Source organism: Rhamphochromis longiceps, linkage group LG7, assembly GCF_057381845.1.
Source record: "Rhamphochromis longiceps isolate RC_006_pf linkage group LG7, R_longiceps_female_GT1.1, whole genome shotgun sequence".
NCBI lineage: Eukaryota > Metazoa > Chordata > Actinopteri > Cichliformes > Cichlidae > Rhamphochromis > Rhamphochromis longiceps.
In genome coordinates this window covers 16,153,542-16,176,825 of record NC_140563.1, presented here as the reverse complement: position 1 = coordinate 16,176,825, position 23,284 = coordinate 16,153,542, and the positions used below count along the sequence as shown (strand labels likewise).

The following is a 23,284-nucleotide window of genomic DNA, read 5'->3' as shown; positions in this document are numbered from 1 at the left end:
CAAACCACAACTTCTTGCATATTGCTGAGACACACAACACACACTGACAAATCTGTACTGTAATATAATCCAAACTTGACTCTAAACTCATCAAAAAGACACCTGATCGTACAGTAATCTGCTTTCACAGCAACATACAAACAAATAGTAACCACAGACAAAAACACAGACCAAATCCAGACACTGGACATGCACAGCACTGTTGCATAACTCCCTTTCCATCTCACCTGCTCCACTGGGAGCTACCCTATAGGAAAAAAGGAAGGAGACAATGAGGGCCAAGCTGTGAACTGTTAGGCATAACGTCAATGACAGTTTTGATGTCCCAGTCAGGGACACCAGGTTGCTTTGTTTAACCCTTGTATGGTGTTCGGGTCTGTGAGACCCGTTTTCAGTTTTTTTCAAAAGAAAAATTAAACAATTAATTATTTTTTCAACCTGAAATTCATTGGCTTTGGCTTATTTTCTGTGAAGAACATAAATCCGAACAAATTTTCAATGGCCTCATACTGTACCTCCCCCCACACATTTACATTACATACAAGGTGTTCGGGTCCACTGGACCCAGGTCTAATAAAAGTGTTGAAAGTGTAGGTCCTGTGTTCCCACACTCTGTCTTCCTCCTTTCTGGTGCTGCTGATAGTGTTTTCTTCCCCTCCTGCTCCCGCACAAAGTTGCAACATTGTTGAAAATTCAACTATCAACACCGTCTGCTCTTACACCTCACACATTTTACCCTCTTTCTTGAGGGATCCAAATTTTATTTTCTCATACCCTGTCCCACACTGGCAAATTAGGGGCATAAATATTATAAATAAGACTTTGCCAGTGTGGTTCTTTATCACAACTGAACAAGATGGCAAAAGATGGCGAGGGCCATCCAATTGATTTTGGAAGAGAGAGGGGCTTTTTATAACATTTTATAAAAAAAAAAGAAAGAAAAAAAAGAAGCACATTAATTCATAAATGTGATCTAACAAAGGTAAAGGGAAAAAATTAACCATGTTTGCTGTTCATATGGTTTGTAATTGGGATGAAGTAAACATCTGTTGAGTAATTTAACATAAAATTGTTTGATAGTGTTAATTTGGAAAGCCAAAACTCTAGCGGGTCCACCAGACCAATGAACACTGGCTGAGTAATAAAGATATGAACACCACACAAGGGTTAAAAGTTGTTTATCATATTTCCACAACTGGTTTATCTCCCACAAGGAGTGTAAACTAAACTGTTTCACAACTGAGTCATCTGTGCCAGGAAGGCATCTGTCAAAGCAAGGCCTTGAGACTTTAGCCCAACGTAGAGCAGGGATTTAGATGGGCATTTAAAATGACAGAGACTAAAACTAATGACTGAAACATTTATCTGTTTTGTTTGGCCTACCAAACTACAACTTTTTTTGACATGCCAGGAAAAAAAAGTAAAAATTATGAAGCACAAACTTTGTACTCTGTCCAGTCAATCAACCAACCAATGGTTGAAACACCAAACACCAAACCTCACATCAAATGAAAGTTAAAGCATTTCAAAGGCTCTAAAATTTCCTACAGGCCTGCATATCCAAAACACTTCTGTCTTGCACCCAATGCATCAATATAAGTGACAAGGTGGTAAATCCAAAGTAAGACAACAGAATTTGTAATGTATGTGTGTTTTGCACTCTTTGGTGTGAAGATGCTTAGATTTGGAAATCAGTATCTCAATCTTCATCATTAAGTGGAATCAATTACAAATGAAGAGAAAGAAAAAAAATACTTTCCTGGGTAATAATTTCCTGGGTTCAGTACAGATAGCGCTATAAACAATGTATGTGTCAGGACTATTGGAACAGTTGAGACACATTTTTTCTAAACACAGAGTCTATGTGGCTTCTAAACCCCAAAACACGTTGCGCCAAAAATTAGTCCACCCCAAGGATCGGGTCTGATTTATACATCGGGGAAACCAAACAACCTCTGGCAAAGTGGATGGCACAACACAGAAGAGCCACCTCGTCAGGCCAGGACTCTGCAGTCTATTTACACCTACAGGCCAGTGGACACTCTTTCAAGGATGAGGATGTACACATCCTGGACAGGGAGGAACGCTGGTTTGAGCGAGGAGTCAAGGAGGCCATTTACGTGAAAAGGGAAAGACCATCTCTGAATCGAGGAGGGGGCCTAATGGGAACATATTTTGCAATCTTACAATGCTGTGATTGCAGCCATTCCCCAACTCTCTGTGAATGGTACTCATGGCCATTGATCAGTGGTCTTTGATCAGTGGTTGTTGATCAATGGTCATGAGAATTTGCATATTAATGATCAAGGAACTGACCTCACAGCCCATTGTTCCTTCAGTGGGCTGGTTTCAGTCATTGTACAAATGTACTGTTTATAAGGTTGTTGAAACCTGTAGTCGGCTGAGACTGAAGAAAACGCTACATCCAGATGAACAGAAACAACCTTTTGGGATGTACGCAAAGAGTCAGGTAGTGAAAAGTTTTATTTGAGAGATAGTGTGCTGTTGGAGACACACAACACAGACTTCACTTCACTTTCAAGGAGACAAATAGACAAAACCTTATAAACGCCAGTGTCTTGGAGCCGTCATGTTTTATTAAAATGAAATCACACTGCTTATATTGAATTATTTCCAACTGAGATGAAATAGCCTAAAAAGTGAATATTTTCATATTGTTTGTGAAAAAAAAAACTTTTTAAATAAAATCCTGCTGTTTAGTGTTTCCCTGAATTTACATCCTCATATTTCCAACATTACATATTCCAGACTCACTAGGGCTTATGAGATGAAAGAGAATAAGTAACACCAGGTGCACCTGCCCTCGTCTTAGCCATCCTCATGGGCTGACACATCAAACTGCAGTTTTTAATCAGGCTATGAACGTGGACTTTTGAACAGTTTGAGCCTCATCAACAGAAAAAAACCACAATGTGCCCACTTCATGTTGAACTTCAGCTGTTATGACTTCCAAAAAGCAGGTCAGCTCTCTGTCCATGCAAAATTCATGGCTTTTAAAACTCAGAGTTTTTACACAATACAGTTATGTCTTCTAGGGAAAGCTCTTGACACAGAGTGATGGAAAGTAACAATGGGATATTTTATTAACCAAGGCCAGGATAAAAAATTATGTATTTTTATGTTTTTAATCTGATGCACAGAATTCGTCTACAATGGCTCTTTTTTTCCCACCTGTGCCTGTAATACACTAACCTAGCTTTTAATGCCTACTGCCCAGGAACATCTGGACATGGCTTTCTGAAAACACAGCTGTTCTGCTACTACTGCTACTGTACTACTACTGGATGCATGTGCACACAGGAGCTCAAAAACAGTATGTATACATCTGTGCTCCGATATGTGCACACAGGAGTAACTCACACACATGCTTAGTGTATTCTCGGCTAACAGCAGTCCCGACCATATTCCTACTATCACAGATTTAATAGCGCTAATATGAATAATGGAACTGTCATTTCACAGAGGTTCACTTTTCATCCCAGCTCTGTTACTACATCTTAGCGTCTTTTCCACACCCACTTTTCCTACGCCTTTCTGCTTACACAACATTTTCCTCTATTAATAACACTTGTTCTATGTATATACTTGGGAGATCGTGTTTATTTTTTAACTGAGTTATTTTGTAGATTATGCTTCTTTTATTCAGAACAGCAGTACATTACATAACCATATGCTTTGTCAACATGTCGGCTTATCCGTGATTTTTTTTATGGATCAAAACAGTTAAAACAGTTCATCAGATTTATAATGACTTTAACAGTCATCAAAAAGTGTCCTCTGAACCTACAGGTCTCTTCCTGAAAATATACAAGTGCACACAGCCAAAAGACAACATGATAGCTGTTATTCATCTGGCGAATATGAATTCCAATTGTCAAAGTCTTTCAAGAACTCAAAGACTTCCTGGCAGCTGGAAAGGAAGTGCCACGCTATTTTGCTCTCAGCTCCCTGCTCTTTCTTGGCGTGAAAGTTACAAATTATGGCCAGCTAAGTGAAAAAGTACTGACATCAGTCAAAGTCTGACACGCCTCTGTAGCTTTTGGGTATGAATGCTTGGTGGAAGGAGAGTGGCACGCTGGTGGGGAAGGGGCTTGCATAGAGCAGAGGGGATGATTGATTTCTAATTAACAAACTGGTTGCCATAATGAAAGACTAGATGGTCTCTACTGGCAGCGGATCAATGGGGAGTGCTTCCTGTGACATCCAGTCTTAATCACACCAGCACAGCTTGCTAAGAATGCACTTATTGCTGAAAATTAATGCTTTCATACTCTCACCATCTCCCCTTTCTCATCCCCACCTCTTTTCTGTCTTAACTTCCACCTCAGACCTCTGCTTTCACTTGATAACAGGGATCACTCAATTACTATCGCTCTGCATGTGACAGTGACGTGCAAATAAGCTAATGTGTTGAGTCATTGACAAATGCGATGTCTGTGTTCAGACAAAGTGGAATGTGCTAAGCTGGTGCAATAGGTATCTGGTGTGTTTGCAACCATAAGTATTTCGGTTAAATACGGTATTATGAAAACAAGTCTAATATTCCAGTCTGCGGTAATTTAAAAGTGACAGTATGGCTCTGTTTCTGGACCTCCCTGCCCTTCCACACGGAAAGCTGGAGAGCAGTAGAGACACCGAGAACAGAACACAGGATCATGGACTAATAAACACTAATGAATGATTAAAATGACACTTTTTAAGTCAGATACAGCACGAAGGAAGGAGCTCTGCTAGGGGTGGGCTGCAAAGTGGCTTGCAGATACACAGCAAGTTCAAGCAGCTTAAAACAGCTTAGATAAAATGCTCTACATGAATTTTGCATACAAAAGTATTACCTGAACTACCAGCTCATGTGGACTGACACTGAGATCAGCTGGTCTGATTTTTGGGCCCTCCAAATAAAAAACACTATGCCACATTTCTGAGTCATGTCTTCTTTCCCTGTGGCTCCAAATCACCCCCAGCTAGCTACGATCCACTGAATGAGAGTCAGGAAAACAAGTATTTCCCTGGGATTTATTCTAACTAACACGTTATTTAAGTTAAACCTATTATGATTATTCCACTGAGTGAACACATACGATGTAAAAAAATAAATGTAATCTCGAGAAGGAGCTGTGGCTTCGGGAATGCTAAAGTTGTGTTTACCGCGAGTTCACACTTTCACTTTATTTATTTTTTTAAATGAAAAATACAAGGGTGAAAGAAACTGTGTCTTTTTATTGGATATTGTCAGTCTCCCTCGAGTGCAGCAAGTCTGGAAGGTGAGGTCTCACTTAATCTTTAGTTTAGACCTCTATCATTCTTGATTTCAGTTCCCGGTTCTCCCTGACAGGCAAGATACAATCAAACACCTGATCCACAGGGGTGTACGACACAGCTCAACTGGGTATTCCTTGGCAAAAAGAGACCTTGTTTTATCTTTTGAAAAAAATATGTCACTGGCTCATTGATATTCCATGTTTTACGGGCTTCTTATCTACTTGGACAGATTTTAAAGACATTCTTTTCTTAAGACTTCTTGAGTAAGTAATGACTAAAAGTGATCTTGGATTTCAGAAATGTAGCTGATGAACCACCAAAAGCAAAAATAGATGTTTGTTGTTGGGGTCCACAGGAAAAAGCTCTGAGGAAGTTTCAATTTTCCTGAGTCAGAACTCACACATGGCGTAATGGAGGCTGGAGGTTTGAGGTTGCATATTTGGGAACAGCGGGGAAATGGGAAGCATTTTCAAGGACGGAATATGTGCTTTTCCATGTGCCGATCTGTAATCTGTTTCTGCCAGCCTGCTGTGTTTTTCTGGGCAGAGTGGGATAGTCGTTTGAAGGAGGCTGATGCTGAATGGGTGGGGGGGAAGGGGCCAGGGCTGGGACTAATCCGCCTGTGCCACACGGCGTGTGCCCAGCACCCAGCCAGTTGCACCAAGCCGCCTCCTCTGTAGTGGGCCCATTGGAGCGCTACAAGTCCCTCTGAATGCTATCAGCACAGACGACACACTGCCCCCCAAGCAGGGATTACAGTTTTCTCAATGAAGCTGCCAGGAGGAGGGTCTAGAGCAAAAAGAGAAGTAGAAGAAAGAGGCGGAGGTGCACAGTGCTCCATCAGCAGCCTCCTTTCTCTTAAAGGAAGAGGCCATTGGCAAAACTGAGAGCAGTTGGTAAAGGATCCCAAGAGAACAACAGAAGGATTCATCACTTTTCTCATCCAGTTTTGAGCCACTTTGTACCCCTTGATGAGAATCACCAACACTGTTGTGAGGCAAAGTGGTAAGGGGGAGTTTGAATAGACACAGAGAACTCTTAATGCCACGTGTAGCCCTGTTATCTGAGACTTGAGAAGGAAATAACTTTGTAAATATATTTACAACCACATGTTAGTTGAAAGTGAACATCAAAGAGGCAGAGGAAAAGGGAAAACTGGAGTGTGCAATTATAAAATAATACAAATAATTTGAATAGACTGCAGAAGGGTGTGTCACTCATGTTTTCTATTAAAACAACTTGAGCAGTAAATACAATGCGGTTGATACCAGAGGCGGAGCCAGACATTTGAAACACCCGGGGCTTAGCCCAAAGAGTAGTATGCATGTGGGATTTTTTTTTTTTTTTTTTTGGGGGGGGGGTGTAGAAATGACTGAAAGATTAATAGGCTCTGTTCAAAAAAGAATGACTTCATATAGGGAAAAATATATATCACATGTGCAGGACACCTTAAACTAGTTTTTTAATTAAGCAGCAAGGCAGAACAAGGTCAGGGCTGCATCAAGACACGAGGACTAAACCCCAATTCAACCAGACCCAGAACTGATCCAGAATTAAAACAGGACTACAACAGTTCAAAATCAGGACTACTGAGGACTTAACCAAGACAGAACCAGAATCAGAACTAGATGATAGCACTAAAAATCATCATAGACCTGCACTACACTTATTTTTTAATTCTACCAAAGTACACTATTTAGATTGAGAAAAGTTTATATAATTATTCAGCCTTGTTGTGCAAACAAGCCTGCAGAACTTAATAAATACAGAATTTGAAAAATAACAAACCTAAAAAGAAACACTAGGTACGAGATACATGAGGACCTATGATACGGTGATACTTTTGGTAAACAACCATTTGACTAACATGTGTGTCTCACCTGCTCTTGTTCATCTGTTCTGTCCTCGTTCTCCTCTCTCTCCCTCTTTGTGCTGACAATCATCAAATATACAGTTGAAACCAGATATTTACTCTTCAGATAAAAACACTTTTTTAATTGTAACATCAAATCAGACTAAATGTTTATTTTTTTTAGATTGATAAATATAAAAACATATTTGTTAACTTTAAGAGTAAAGAGAGAAACTGTCTGTATTTCTTAATTGCAAATGGCACCAAATTGTATTCAAACTTGAGCCACACTTATGGAGCTCCACAGTTCTGTTCCTGGTGTTTTGGTTGATATCTCTTGATTTTCCCATGTCAAAGAAACAGGCTCTGTGTTTTGCCTTATATGCATCCACAGCTGTGCCACCAATTTACTCACATGGACTCTACTAACCTATCAGAAGCTTCTTCAGCTCAGAATGGAATCGTCTGGAGTTTTCTTATTAATTAACAATAAATTTAGTGTACATGTACTCCTAAATTTGATGAAAGTGATAAAAATAGCTCTGTCTCTCTTTATTCTGAAATTTAACTAATTCAAAATATATTTCAATATTTATCTAAAACAAAAATTTACTCTAAATTGATGTTGTACAGTAAAAATGTTTTATGTTTTCTCCCTAAAGTGTATGTAAATATCTGGTTACAAATGTGAATATCCTGCTGTGTACTGAAATCCCTCTTGTTTTGCATAGAAATATACTGAACAACATACAAAGCATAATATATAAAATAACATTTACCTGAGTTTTTTCTTTGAAAGAACCCTCTAATGTCCATTCTTATGTTTCAGTACATAACTGAAACCGATTTAGTCGGGGAGGGTAAGAACTGAAAATATGAAATAAACACACGTAAGCTAAGACTCTAAAAAAAATAGCATTTGTTCGGCTTTTCATTTTGCCATTTGTTGATTCACTTGAAGAGCAAGTAACGTAATATTGGTCAAGTGATCAGTTTCATATCAATCTTTCGTGATGCACCGTCATATTTACATTATTTGTACAGTACGAATGATTTGCTTTGGTACCTGGTCAAACTTAAGCTCTCCTTAGTATGGCTGGCTCCGTCTCTCCAACAGCGCACTCACGGGCAGCAGCTGCCCCGCCCCCTCGCTCAGTCGCTTAGTGCCTGAGCTTGGATCATACCAATATCAGGGGGGGGATTCACGCACAGTCGTAAATTCCCACAGTGTGCACTATGTGCTTCGAATATTGTGTGTACTTTTTGTTTTATACAGTTGTCAGCCAGGCATCTAACTATGAAAAAATTACACTCCAAAATACCCCGGGCTTCTGACAAAACAACCCGGGCTTAAGCCCCGTAAGCCACCCCCACGCTCCGCCCCTGGTTGATACTCTCCCTCCCTCAGGGTTTCGAGTATTTTGGCTATTTGAGTTGACGCTCTGTTTCTCATTATACTTTATCATAGAAACTGATACATGCAGCTGCCCCAGGAAGTATTTACGCAATTGAACTTCACTTCTAAGACACGAGATAATTGCATTCGACGACAACATGTGAAAGCAAATGGCATTTGTGTTAAAAAATGAACAACAACTGTGAATAAAAAACATTCTGCACAAAGAAGTTGTGCAAGAAGTTAAATGAGAATAAATAGAAATAAAACATACAAAGAGGGTAAAATGTTTTGTCATCCAATACCAATGCCACTAAAGGCAGAACGGAATTTCAGTCAATCAATCAGTTTGACTGGTTGACGTTCAGCTGAAACAGTTGCGCTGAAAGTTTTCTCCATGTTTTTTTTCTCCACAGTATACAATAGGTGCTCGATGGAAATAAAAGACTTTAATTTTCTCCTCAGCAGGGGTATGCTGGAAACCCTTTCTGCAAAAAACCCCCCAAAAACCCAAGTCTCTCACTTGAATAATTTTAAAAATGATTTAAATTTATATTCAAAAATCCCCAACGCACTTCAGAGTTTTTATGAATTCATCAGACTTTGACATTCTCTCTACATGTTACCAGATTTCTTTCCTTTACTTATTGTTCAAAGTTCTGTGTTTTTGAAAAGGTAGTTTTCCATTCCTTGAGCATGGTTTCCAAAATGGGACTTGTACCCAAAATGGGTGTAGACAGGGGATAAAGTGGGATTTGGTATATCGGAGAACCCCCATATTGGGTGTAGCAGTGCAGGGAAAAGAGTACATAAAAATAAGTCACATAATAACTTGCATTGTGAGTTACTGTAGATTTCTCTTTGTGCACAGGCTGTCATCAGCTGACCTGCTACTCTAATATTCACTGTTTTTTTGTGGATTAAAGGCTGATTTCCAAACCCTTGACCGTATAATGTTTGTATAAAAGGTAAATTAGGTGAGTGAAACTAATAAACATCATCCCATTAAATATTATATATAATAATAATTGCTACCTTTGATGTAACCATACTGAATCACAGTAAACCTGAAACACTGTTGCAAACTAACCTGAATATCCGGCAATAAACTGCCTGGTATTTTCTTTGAATAACACAAAATTATTATACTTCAGTTTGTGATGTTTCACAAAATGGAAGAACACAACTTCAGTAACGTGTGCTGTACACATCCAATATCCGACTTAAAACCTCGAAAATGAATGAGGACATTAAATAGAAGCTTCACATTTCCTCTTTATCAAATTTCACGTGTTGAGCAGTTACTTCTGAAAGCAAGCTCTCTCCCATCTCTCCACTCCTGTCTTACATCTTTCTCCATTTCTGACACTGTCACATTTTCATCTCCCCGGAAAGTACAACAGCTGCTGATTTAGCTGGCAAAAACGTTGCCCAGAAAGTTTGTGTGTTTGGTGATATTTAGAGCTGCTCGAAAATTACATGACATTTAATAAAAAAAAGAAAAAGAAAAAAAGCTGTACTCCATTTATGCTTGTTCCTCTTCTGTGGAGCTAGCTAGTTTCTTAAGTATCTAACTTTCCTCACATCTGCACCATGAACACAGGGATGAGATGAAAGAAAGGATGTGTTGAAGTTGTTAGGAGGCTGTGGGATGTCACTCTTGTCTTATTACTGAGTAAATATCTCCAAGACATAAAAAAAAACCCCTAATTTGACAGTAACCAGCCTATCAGAGCTACAGGTTTATCAACTGAAGGTGCTGGAGCATCCGCTTTAAATCTTAGATGTAGGTCTAGCATGCTAGTTTGGGTGGCTTGGATGCTTGGAAGACATTTTGCTCTTTATTTACTGCTTAAGAATCAAACATTGAACATGTTTGATTCTTCCTCTGTGCTGTCAGAACCCACAAACCCTCTTGCTAAACAGATCTATGGAACTAAAATTGGCATGTTACTCAGTGCACAAACTTTTCTACTCCACATGAACTAGGAAAAATAAAGAAGACAGCATATCCGAAAAGGACTAGTATGCCAGCATTTTAAAAGAATCAACAATGACTTATATACATAAGACACCAAAAACTTCCAGATGAAATCAGAGCAAACACATGCAGAGAATTGTGAGCTGAAGCGACACGCTTTGTGTCAAAGCAAACATAAGAAATCAAGTTTACAAGTAACATGGATAAATAAACTTTTTGTGCAAATAGAGAAAGAGGGACGCTATTTTACGCAGTTTTAAAAATGAAGCTGCTCTGCTGCAAAATGTCTTTTGTACTTTTTTCTTTTCCTTTGTCCTAATTCTTACATTAAGAATAATGACAAATTAGACATGCCTGAATGCGTTTTTAAGCAAATAGCAATCATGTTCACAAAGTACAGCCATTGTCTTCCCACACTGTGGCTTCCATTAGCTTTGTTTACTGCTAAATCCTGAGAAAGTCACCACCAAGAATGCTGCTAAAGTGCATCAAAGGTGGAAAAGCTCATAATGTCACTATAATTGATGTGGTTTACGTTGGCTGCAAAATGTGTGCCAGGAGTGGAACATGCTGGTATTTGTGCTTTCTAAAACAAAAACCCACACACTTCAGAAACAGACACATGGGAAATGCACTATTTGAGGACACGTTAGGACAACGGGAGTCTAGTTTCTGCACATCACATCTCGTATTATCAACATACAGACACTCCAAATCAGCCCCCCCTCTGCCTCCCAACAGACAAACATGCACTCTAGCATCCTGAAAATCCTTACAGCCACTCATCTGCCCACTCGTGAAAGTTAATGAAAACACAACTCACATGTGCTTGTTAGGAGCTTTCTTGTTTTGGCTGGAAAATGAATCCGTTGAGGAAATTGAAAATAAAAGATGTAGCAGTTCTGTGCCGCTTGGCCAGATAAGACTGGCACAGGCGCGCACCTCTGCCTGGCAGGGATCCACTCACTGCCTTCAATTTTAGTTTTTCTACCACACCTGGCACCACGCTGGCATCATTCTGGCACCAGCCAGGCAACGGCTAACAATGTAACTGCTATCTAAGGAGATTTTCTGTGCTCTGATGCAGTAAATCAATTTTCCAGAAATGTAGCTTATAGGTGGCATCTGCGCCATCTCAACTATCACGGCTTGAATTTCTCTGCTGCAGCCTTTCATTGACTCTTTATGAGAAAAAAGAAAACAAAGGCGGCAACAGAGAAGTGTGTTTGTCGCTGCAAGTTTATTATTATTTCTGCAATGTCATGCGTTTGTACAGTATGTTATAATAGCTTAAGAACATTAATAAGGAAATATATTGGCATAGCAATTTAGCCCATGACAGCAGGAAAATACTAACTTATGTTGCGATGTCATTTTGTAACACCGCCACAGAGAATTGTAATAGCCCGCTGATCAGGACATTTGTGTTTAGCCAGCGGAACATCTGACCTGTCTCTATGTCATGATGGATCACCCACCAAGAGCTGAGTGCTGTGCACACAGCCAGGCGTGCATGTGTGACAAAGGGAAGATTCCCAATGAATATCCATTCTCATTTCTCGCCCATCTGCTCCTTGATATAAAGGAAACTGGCATAACTCAGAAAGCACAATGGTTTTTAAATGGTTCATCATTCAGTGTCCACAAAGACAGAACACCCAAACACACCCAAAAAAGCCCATACAAACAGTAATACACTTGACACACTTCTCTCTACCCACTGAAGTGACCTATTCAAACACAGCAGCAGGAGGCAGAGAGGCTGAAGGGCCGGGAAGCTAATGAATGCACGGGTTTGGACCACTTGAAAGTGCTTGTGCTGTCCGCATGTTGCTTTTTGCTCACAAGAGAGCCCTATTAAACCATTAGCCCCTCGCCCCTCACTTCTTTCCCCAGTCTTGCTCACGTTTACGCTGTTCCCAAAACTGCATAAAATCTAGGACAGTCTTTAAATGGTTTGCTGACCAAGGTTTCTTCAAGTTTTCTTAGTCTTGTGAAGTGACACATACAAAATATTACATGTAAGGGGAACAGAAATGTAAGGTGGACAGAAAAAAAAAGTTCTAATCTAATCTTCCCAGGAACAGAACTCTAAACAATGCAGCACTGACAAGAAGTGGTCAGAGGTCAGAAAGCAGACACTTAACAGTCCTCAGAGGTTAAGTACTGCAGAAGGTGCTGATGACATCCAAGCGGCTGCCATAGTCACAGCAGATTGATGTCATTTGGCCATTCAATCTGAAGCCGGCGCGTGCCTGTTTGGATAGTCTAAAGATGGGCCCTATGTTTGCAAGACATCTTTCTGGGGGTTTACTAGCATAATGTGATGTAGGCAAGATAATATTTGCTTTTCTACAACCCTTCTGGGGCCTTGTTCTTGTGACCTTCAATTCAACATGTTGTTCTACAGACATCAGTCAACAGCACACTTGCAGAAAAACTCCCCCAACCATGACGAGTAATCAACTTTGCAGATAGATAATGGCCTCTTTCACTTTGCGAGGCACAATGAGCTGTTTCTGGCGACTGACAGGAGAGCGGACAGAGCAATTCACTAAGCCTAATCTCATAGGTTATCGTGGCATGAGCTGATGGCATTTTGTGAGGATGAATTTATCACCAAACTCCCACTAAGAATGTCATTTAGTGGCAACGTCCAAATCTCCTTGAAATGTTGATTGTTTCTCTGGCTTTTTCAATCATTTGCACATGGAAAAGGTCCACGGACTAAACCATAGACAGATTAGGAAAGGCTGTTTCAGCATCTACTGACAACTCCTTTTCTAAGCAGCCGTCTTGTTTTGCCCCTTCCTCCTCCTGAGCGACACTGAAAAAGACCATTGTATGGGCTGTTTGGAACCTGCATGGTTGCGTGAGTGGCTCAGTGCTTCACAATGACATCAAGAACTGTGCATATAAAAGCAAGCTCTAGACAACTCACTCACACTTTCAAGTGGCACAAACAAAACGCAGATGTCCATACGAAAAGTCGTGGTACGATAAACATGACTGTGGGTTTTTTTTCCAAGAGTGTACGGCCATTAACACAAACAAATTGGTGCAAACACCTTGACATGAAAAAGACCCCAATCAATCTCACTGGCCCCATTTCTACCTATATACCTCCATTTGTCTGGCTGTTCTCTGCTGACTTTCAGAGGACACCACACAGCCCTTCTGTCCCCTCGCCAATCTGTGCTTTCTAATGAAGACCCAAACGCTCCACGATCCGGTGAAATGATGTCCCTTCAGTTCCGGATTTAAATCTAATGCTCTGTTTAGATCAAATCTGCCTGTTCCTTTTCTTCTCTCTGCTGTGTCACCGTGTTTTCTTAATGTTATTGTTCATCTGTGAAGACGAACACGCAAGATTTCCACAGCAGGGTGACGAGAAATGACAGAAATGCAAAACAGCTTTCTCTGATTAACTGTGTTTAGAAACCGTGCTCTGGGTTTTGTATTCTGATGTTGCTTCTTATAAACATGTGGTTGCTGTATAGAGACCGTCGCTGACTCCCAGAGCAGTGTTAAAAGAGGCCAGGCGGCAAATGAAAAAAATGTTTTAACATCATTGAAATAAAGAGAGCTGCTTCCCGAGTGTATCAAGAGTAGTTCAAAAGGGTCATTTGGTTATTTAGAGGACAGCCTTAAATCCCAGTGTGACCTCACTTTTTTTTTCTTTTTTGCTTCTGTCTCTTTATTAAAAGATAAGGCTCTACGTAGGCAGTATGTGCACACTTGGCTTCCATTTGTCTGGAATAAGAAGCGACCCTAGAGTCCGAATGTGAGCAAACAAATCTCAACAGACCTTTTCATTTCTCCCCTTTTGTTTCCAAGCAGTTCAGAAAGTCCCAACAGTGCTGTATTTCTGTTTTGTCCACAATGACCCTGCCAGTACACCCACCCTCTCAAACATTTCTCAGCCTCTCTTGGTCATTTCATTCTGATAGCTAAACACCGTAATCTTGTCTACACATTCAAAAGTACACTGCCCACACATGGTCTTATCACTCAAAAGCAACAGAGAAGCAAGAGGCAGTGAGGTCAGGTTGGAAACTCAATTACTGTGCGGCCACACTGAATCTTCCTCTTGCTCTGCGCCAAACGCTGAGTTCGATTTCTGAAACACTCACCTCCTGTCTCTTTTATAAAAGATCATCTATCTCTTTCCTTTTCTGTAACTTTACCTCCATCCACTAACCTCTACCTCTTCTCCTTCACAGTCTTTCTTCAGTTTTCTTTTCTACAGCTTCTTCAACAAGCATACAGCCAGAACCTCGAATACTTTCCACCCCCATTTCGTTCAATAGTTATATCACACATTGCTTTAGAAGATTAAACCAAAATCTAATCCAAAACTAACGTTCAAAAAGCACAGAAAAACAGGGGAAAAATATAAACCACTTAAATACACAAGCTTATTCCCAGAAAACACTTTGCCTGCTCTATCATATAACGAGAGGATGTCATTTTTTTGTCTTTTTCTATCACTCCACATTTAGCAGGGCATGCAGACAGATGCCCGTCCTCAGTCTCACTGCTGTGTATGTGTAGCCCCTCAAAATCCACTCAATTCCTACCACGATGAGCCTGGCAATGGCTGTGGTAAGAACATGCAAGGCTGGCTGTAACCATCAAGGTTTGAAAAGATGAGAGAGGTGGAAAAGAGACGAGACTGGGATTGCTCACGATTGCACAACTATGCACACAGCCAGCAGCATTTCACTTGCCATTTTTCCCTTCCATCCCCAAGCAAACTCAGTCAAAACCCTGGAAATGTAACAATGACCTGCTGCCATGTGCCAAAACATGGGACAGAGGCGGGGGGGGGGGGGGGGGGAGAAAAAAAGTGAGCAGCTTGGAACCCTGTCATTTTTCTGTGCAAGCCCTGCTGCTGGTATCTTATCGGCTCAATCCTCTCATCGTCATTTAAATCTCCCCCTACTCCATCCGATCCCAGTCTTGGCCCTATTTAAATCCCTCCCTCCTCCCAGTCCACCACATTTCTAATGCTAATTATCTAAACCTCTCTGTGCGCGCTTTCCCTCCCATCCACCAGCTAGTTATTCAAATCTCTCCCCACCCACTCTCCCTACAAGCCCGGCCCCAGTTAAAGGTGCTTGACTGAAGGGCTGATCCGGGCTGTTATTTTTCCGACATAGAATAATACTGCTTCATCCTTTCCTGATCTGTTTTCCTGCCCTTTTTTTCCTTTCTTCATACAGTTACACAAACTCTGAATTGAGAGTTAAGATAACTGGATTCCGTCGTCAACAATAATGTATTAAATTAAATCAAATACATCAGCAAGGTGCACGCAATGCATGTATATTTAGGAAACCATATATGGTGGACACATTAAAATGTGCATACATCAATTCTCTGTTAAGATGATAGCTGCGTGGGAATGTAACCTTAGTCGGTCTGTGGTGGCCTGTTAGGGTCACCGTCCCCAGTGTTAAGTAAGGCGAGAGCGAACGAGCAGAGTTTGGGGAGGTCAGAGGGGATCTGCTTTCCAGGACCAGGTGCCGGCACAACAGTGTGGGAAAGGGGACACAAGTATCTGTCTCCTCTTCTAGTCGAAGCACGATTCACTGATTTCCTAATCTTTTCTCCCTATCAGTCAGAGCATCTCTTTCTGTGGTGCTCCGTTTTGTCCATTCGCACTCGCAGCCTTCACACTCTCTCTCACTCTCATTCAGTTGGAGGGATCTCGCCGTTAGTCCTGTGGAGAAGCCACCTACACATGGAGCATCGGGATCAGAGGAGTCCCACTCAGCATCACTATTTATTACAGTTACATAAATGCTGGTTTCCAACAACAGCCACCTCACAGAACCTGTTAACTCCCATGTGCACACGCAACAGCCGCACGAAACACCTGCACGAAAAGGAATTAACTGCACCCGCAGTGTGCAAAATTCTTGTTCGATAAGTTCGTTGTATGTCTTACTGCAAAGTGCATATTATGCATTTTGCATTATTGTAGAAATGAATCATCAAAAAGAGATTTTTTTTAAAATACACAATTTTATCAATTCAAAGCATTTCTATTTTACTGATTCCTTATTGACATCAACATTGCTGAAACAAACACATCCCATTCTCTTTTCCATGCAGAATTTTTTTAAAAAGTGGACACCTTAGGGGGTGTGCTCACCTTGATACTCCTGTCCAGGGGTGTAGGTGGTGGGGTTGCCTGTAATTTGGAGGGTGAGAAGCACCTCTCCCCCACCTTCTGCTATCCCGGCTCCCTCCAGCTCACCGTGGTGGGTGCACAGGAAGAAGAAGGGGTTGAAACGGGGGTAGAAGCTCGCAGGGGGAGCCCCGAAATCCATGTTGCTGCTCCCCAGGACGAGGGCAAGCAGGGCACAGCCTAAAGCACCCCCAAGAGAGGCCCGCGCCATGGCCATCTGCCCTCACACCACGCGAGGGGCTGAGGGAGTGAAGGTGGGTGAAGTGGCAAGGAGAGTGATGGCTGGGAGCAAGGGAGGCGCTGGTAGAGCTCCAGAGGACAGGTTTGGAGTCCAGAGATGAGTCGAAAGTCCAAAAGTGTGTGGGTGAGAGTGTGCACGTCTTGTGTGTGCTTGTATGTGCAGTATTTCTGTGTCTGAGTGTGTGGGCTTGGTCGTCAGGAAAACTGCTCTTCTTTTTCCTCTCCCTGTCCTACCTCCACTCTCGGGGAGTTCAGAGCTTCGCCTGTGCTGTCCTGCTCCGGCGTTTAAATACCTCACCCCCTCCCTCTGTTTCCCTCTCTCCTCCCACCCTCCCTCCCTCCCTTCCTCTCTCTGTCTCTCGTTCGCTCCAACACCAGCTCCACGCGTGCTGTATGCGCTCTACAAGACGGCCTCCCTCCTCTCTCTCATCCAGCTCTTCTCTCCTCCCTCTTCTCCGCCAGTCTATCACTCTGAATTCTTCCTTAATCTCGTTCTCCCCCTCTCTTATCTCCTCTTTTTTACCTCTCACTAAACCATTCTGTTACTCCATATTGCACTCTTGTATCCCTCTCTGGAGACCTTGGCGGCCTTATCTCTATGCATCTGTTAGTTTCTTCATCCCTAAGCAGCCCTCTGACAGATCCCTTTCACTCTTCTCTTCCTTTGTCTTTTTGCCCATCCACCAGACTGTCTCCTCCTCTCCCACCCACTATCACACCTCCTTTCTCCCTCCCTATTAAGCTCTCTTCACCTCCCTCTCCTTCCCTTTCTCTCTTTCTGCTGTTCTCCCACTTTGCCCCTCGATCTCCCTCTCCTTCTTCTTTCAAACCTCTACCTCTCCGTCTCTTCTCTCATCTTTAGAAGTGCTCGGCATTTGTTTTTCTTCTTCTCCTCTGTCGCTTTTTTTCATGGGTTTTCCATGAGAATCTCCTTTTCCACAAGATTCTCCAACTTTTTTTCCCCTGTCAGACTAGCCCGCGCCACCGTTCCACCCTGCATTACTCCACCACCAGCTGATGGATAAGTATTCGTCCAGCACATGCATATCTTCCCTTTTCACCTGCGAGTAAATACAAAGAACCTGTATTACAGCCATGCGACTCTCTTTCTCTGCCCATCTCTCTCTTGCTCTGTGTGTAAGTGATACACTTTGCACCCCCCACCACCCAACAAGCATTCCTTCTTCAGACCTTGTGGAGACAAAAACATTTTCCAGATATATGACAAACACATAAAAATTGTCTCAGTGGCTGCACAGTTCCTTTCATGGCACACGGCCAAAGACAAAACAGACACATGAAATAAATTATTATCAAAAGGGGGGGGGGGGGGGGGGGGTGGACGTAAAGAAGCTGTTGTTACCACCAATTATTTCCTCTGGTGTTTCTCTTTAGCTGCCTGCTGGGTTTGTGTTGCATCAGTTCCTATTGCAGACATAAACACTCCCAAGCCAGCTAGGTACACACAGACACACGCACACTCACACTCAGCAGCTTCATGTCCAAACAGCCTGACTGACCCACAGCAAGAACGCACAACCAGTCCTGCATGGGCAGCTGCTTTCACAGCTTAAACGCTGCACCAGACACACATATATATGCACATATACAGATACAAATACACAGTTGCACAACGAATCAAAATGCACTAAAGAGTACTCTTGTTTACAGACAAACACACAAAGAAATATAGTAAGTGGTTCTGTCAGTTTCTTGTTATCTCTATGTTGATATAATGACTTATATTTGGCTCTTGCAAAGTTATTCACCTGCCAGGGCAGCTGCAGCTCACAGACCAGCTCCAGTCAGCGTGTTTATCCACATTGCAGTCCAGACATCCAAGACGGCTGGGCAAAAAGACAAATATTATGCAACTGTAAAGGGAAGCTTCACTCACTTTGTGGATTTCTATTATAGTGGTCAGTCTGATTTATAATAACTTGTGAAAAGTGCCAGACAAAACCACAAATCCCAGAGAAGCTTCAGCTACACTTACATCCAGCCTGATAATGAAGGAAAACATGACATGGTGTGAAATAAGCTTAATGCAAACTGTACTGTCAAGCTTGAACAAAAAACCCTCTTTCTCTGTTAAATTCAGTCCTCTCCTCGCCATTTTTTTAAAAACTTTTTCTCTGTCAATACTCCACTAAGCATAGTTCATGCTATATGAGATCATGTGTTTGAGTTTTAGTTCTTTTTTTTAATGCATAGGCAAATTATAGAGACTCTCTCTCTCTCATAACCATTAAAAAACTCTTAGAGTGCTGTGGAGTCACACACAAACACACATTTCCCTCATATAGGATCCAAGATAACCATGTGACCAGACTGCTGGGACAACACATTAAAAGGATGACTAAAGTGCATAGCAGCAACTTTACCATGAACAGGTGTACTGTAATGCTTTGTTTTGACACGTTCACCGCAGAACTGCGATGGAAAACAAGTACATCGGGACAGTGCAGGTAGTTACTGGACGGCAGCAACTTTTTAGAAACAGCGTGTGCCCTCCCCAGATTCTTTATAAGGTCAGCTCGGCGGACCTGTCTGCCGAGACTGGAGAGTGAGATCAGAGGTTATCACAGTCCTATGCTGTTCCTCTCAAACAGTCTGCAGTTGCCCAACAGCTCTGTGTTGGCTTAATGAAGCACTTTTAATTAAACTAAATGCATTAAGTCACTGGTGGGATTTCTTTTTAGAACTTAATTCCTTAAGTGCAGTTACAGTAGCATTTTGCACAAAATGATGCTTTGCTGTAGTTCCAGCCTGAAGTATGCAGTGAAAAATGTACTCCTTAAGTTTATAGTTTTAAGAAAATAAAATATTTGAAAAGTCTGAACAAGAGGTGAAAATTGCTCCCAACGAAAGCCAAATCGGTTTGTACTGCTGCGTCACTTGGAACAAGATGTTGCTTTTGAAGTTTTCGAGGAATGGACAACAGAAGGAGGGAATCGCACAAAACCAAGAAGAAACCAAGAAAACGTCTTCTGGTTTCCTCAAAGAAGTTCCAGTAAAGCATCAGCGGGCCAGGATGGGGGTAACAGTTTGGGGTAAACAGAAAACTGTAAAGTTCATGAAGTGTAACCTCTTTATTTGGTTTATATAAAAACTTGTTTATATCCTAGATGGATAATGCAACACAAATAATTAAGTAGACGGCTGCTCTTTCCACAGTATAGTTTACATGACTGGTACACTGACGGCCCACGCAGCTCATTATTTTTAATTAGCCCCACTTATTTAGACAAAAGCACAGTGTGCGAGCCCTTTCATTCATTTCACTGCGACGACTGCATTGACACAATGGGTTTGCTGATGCAGTGGACTCAAGGGGGAAAAAAATCAGTCTAGCCAAGGCACCAGACAAAATTTTCCACTGGTACCACTGGTCCTACAAACTTTCTCAGTTGAGCACACCATCTTGCTTTAAGTTTAAAATCTATTTTTTATGACAAATTATTATAAGAAACAGAAAAGAGACTCAACACTTTGTGGTTTTGTCGGGAGTGAAGTAGAGAGGAACTCAAAATTTTGGTTGACGTATTAAATGATGATGTATTGAAGCTTAAAAGTTTAAACTATGTTTTTATGACAAGGAGTTTAGCGATAGCAGCTCCCTCTTACTGTAATTACAGGTACTACAATAGCTGTTGTGGTTGAAAACATAGACTGTACATAAAAGATCAACAACAACAACATCAGCTTTATATGCAGAGTTAAGTCAATGCAGAAGTGCCTTAAACCTGCATTCTTATTAACAGCCAGAAGGGGGCGACTCCTCTGGTTGCAAAAAGGCTTGTGCAGAAGTTTAAAGCAAAATTGCCCTTGGATGCCTCGCTGTATGACTTAAAACTTTCCTGTTGATTCAACTGGTAGTTTTAATTCACATTTAATACAATGTAATGTTCACCTGCTAAATTAAGGTCATACTTAAAAGGATGACACAGCATAGCATGCTTTAGGGCTACGTTGACAACTCGCTAGTATATGAGAGCCCGTCTAAATAACTGCATACTTTAAGTATAAATTGTGTCATAGTTCATCCTAAACACTGACTACCTTTCATGAAAAAAAGAAACAAACAAACTCATACTCTCACAAATACATCTGCACAAAATGAAGAATTTAACTCATGACTAAAATCAGAGCGCTCTAAGACAGAATGAATACTTGAACAAGTGTTTCTGATGCCGGTGGCGCGCTCGAGGATAGCCATTTGTTACCTGTAGCAGGCTTTAGTAACAAACACTCACACCCCTGAACCTGGTGATCTCTCCATATTCCTCATGTAGGTCCTGTCCTACATCTATTACACCGTGGCTATTGTACAGCCCCTTCCCCTATGTGCACACACAGACGTATTAATACACAAAACACACACACACACACACACATACACAGAGTGCGACTGGGGGCTATCGTTCTCCATTATGAAAACTAGGTCGGGGAGGAGTGGGCGAGTAGAGTGGGGCAGTAATTATTTTTATCATTATTAATTTCCACCTCAAGCTTGCGCCGGGGCTTTTTTGTCTGCTTCAATCTTCATTTCAGCCCCCAACATCCACACATGCACACACCACCATCACTACCAGTGTCTTTGAAAAGGCTACGTGCCAAACAAGGCAGAACAGAGCATGGGGGCACAAAAGAGGAAAAGAGCTCAAAGGGATAGAAAGAGTTTGACAGAGAGCGAGAGGGGCGACAGGGGAAGCCGGAGGGGTCGGACGTGTCGCCTCATCACTCACCGGACCCTAATTTACACTAACAGGTTGTTTACTTGATATGGCGAATGATAATAAAAGCCTGGGTGTTGGATGAGGGGAGAAGGCAAGGAAAGAGAAAAATTGAAAGCGAGGCCCTGCGGGAACACTTCGGCGCTGTGATGGCTTGCACACTCCAATTAGTCCCATGAAAAGCTTCTCTCCCTAGAAAGGAGTTAAGGAAGGGGTGAGTTGCTCATTGCGTAAATAAAAACAGCCATATTCACCCCAAAACTCTCTTGCTGGGCCACTGCACAAGGAACAACTTCACTGGTTGTTGGGACTCAGCCGTGGCCACGTACAATGAAAACACAGTTTTCAAGTTTGTGTTAGGGTCCCTGGGTCGTTGACCCAGTGTTTTGTGTTTTTGGTTTTTTGATTTTGTTATTTCATTATATTCTAGCTTTGCTTTACGGGTTTTAGGATTATTCTTAGTTAAGGTTCTCTGGGTGGGGTTTGGTTAGAGCTTTAGTGTTCTGGTTTTCTGTCTGTGTAATCCTTAGTTGCTGTCTCCCCTGTCTGCTATATCCCCGTGTCCAGTCAGGGTCTGTGTCTGCCCTGGTTCCACGTCTCTGTTCCCTCTGTTGTAGTGACTGCATGTGAGTCTGTGTCTTTTGTTCAGTCTCTGTTATGTTTCCTGTTTTACTTTGAAAGTCCATGTCTCATGTTAATGTGTTTGGTTTTGCTTCCTTTGTCTCGTTAGGCCTGATTTGCCCCAGCTGTGTTTCCCTCCTGTTACTCATTCCCTGATTGCTCCCTCTGTGTATTTTAGCCCTGTGTTTCTCTGTGTCCGTGTCGCGATCTACCGTTTATTTTGCTGTGTGTTTTGTCATTCCGCCGGTGTTAGTTTAGTTTGATTTTTTCCAGTTATGTTATGTTTGAGTTCAACATTAAAGCTGCTTCGGTTTAAGTTTGTCTCTGGAGTCTGCACCTTGGGTCCTATTCCTGTCTGCACACAGCCGTCACTTAACAGTTTGTTTTGTTAATGACACTAAATTTGTTATTTGTACTGTACGTATTACACGTAGGTTCAGCGACCACAAAAAAATAAATAAATAAAAAACAACCAAAAAAAAAAAAACGCTGCTGACACTCACTAAATAAATGAATGACTTGAAATGCACCTTTAACCATACATAGTCCATAACAGTGTGCAAAGACTGCAAAATCAATGTAGTGATTTACTTCTGCTCCAACTATAAATAAATATTAATCAATTTAAAACTGTTAAAAAAAAGCAGTGTTTTCCTTTGGATCATTTGAAGGTCTAGTTCTGTTACTGCTGTGTGCTGTAGTATCTATTTCCATCTATCCATCCAACTTCATCCGCTTTATCCGGGGCCGGGTCGCGGGGGCAGCAGCCTAAGCAGAGAAGCCCAGACCTCCCTCTCCCCAGCCACCTCCTCCGGCTTTTCCGGGGGAACACCAAGGCGTTCCCAGGCCAGCCGAGAGATATAATCTCTCCAGCGTGTCCTGGGTCTGCCCCGGGGCCTCCTCCCGGTGGGACATGCCCGGAACACCTCACCCAGGAGGCATCCTTGTCAGATGCCCGAACCACCTCAGCTGGCTCCTT

At 41.8% G+C, this 23,284-nt stretch overlaps 1 protein-coding gene across 3 annotated transcripts in view; it reads right to left on the bottom strand.

The window, feature by feature from the left end:
• reln (reelin) overlaps window positions 1-17,218 on the bottom strand; it is a 103,559-nt gene extending 86,341 nt beyond the window's left edge. For all 3 annotated transcript variants that reach the window (XM_085412519.1, XM_085412520.1, XM_085412521.1), the window contains exon 1: window positions 16,673-17,218. In XM_085412519.1, the coding sequence (XP_085268645.1) occupies window positions 16,673-16,925 (253 nt within the window). In that variant the 5' untranslated portion in view covers window positions 16,926-17,218. The remainder of the gene's footprint in view (window positions 1-16,672) is intronic.
• Between the last annotated feature and the right edge of the window lie 6,066 nt (window positions 17,219-23,284).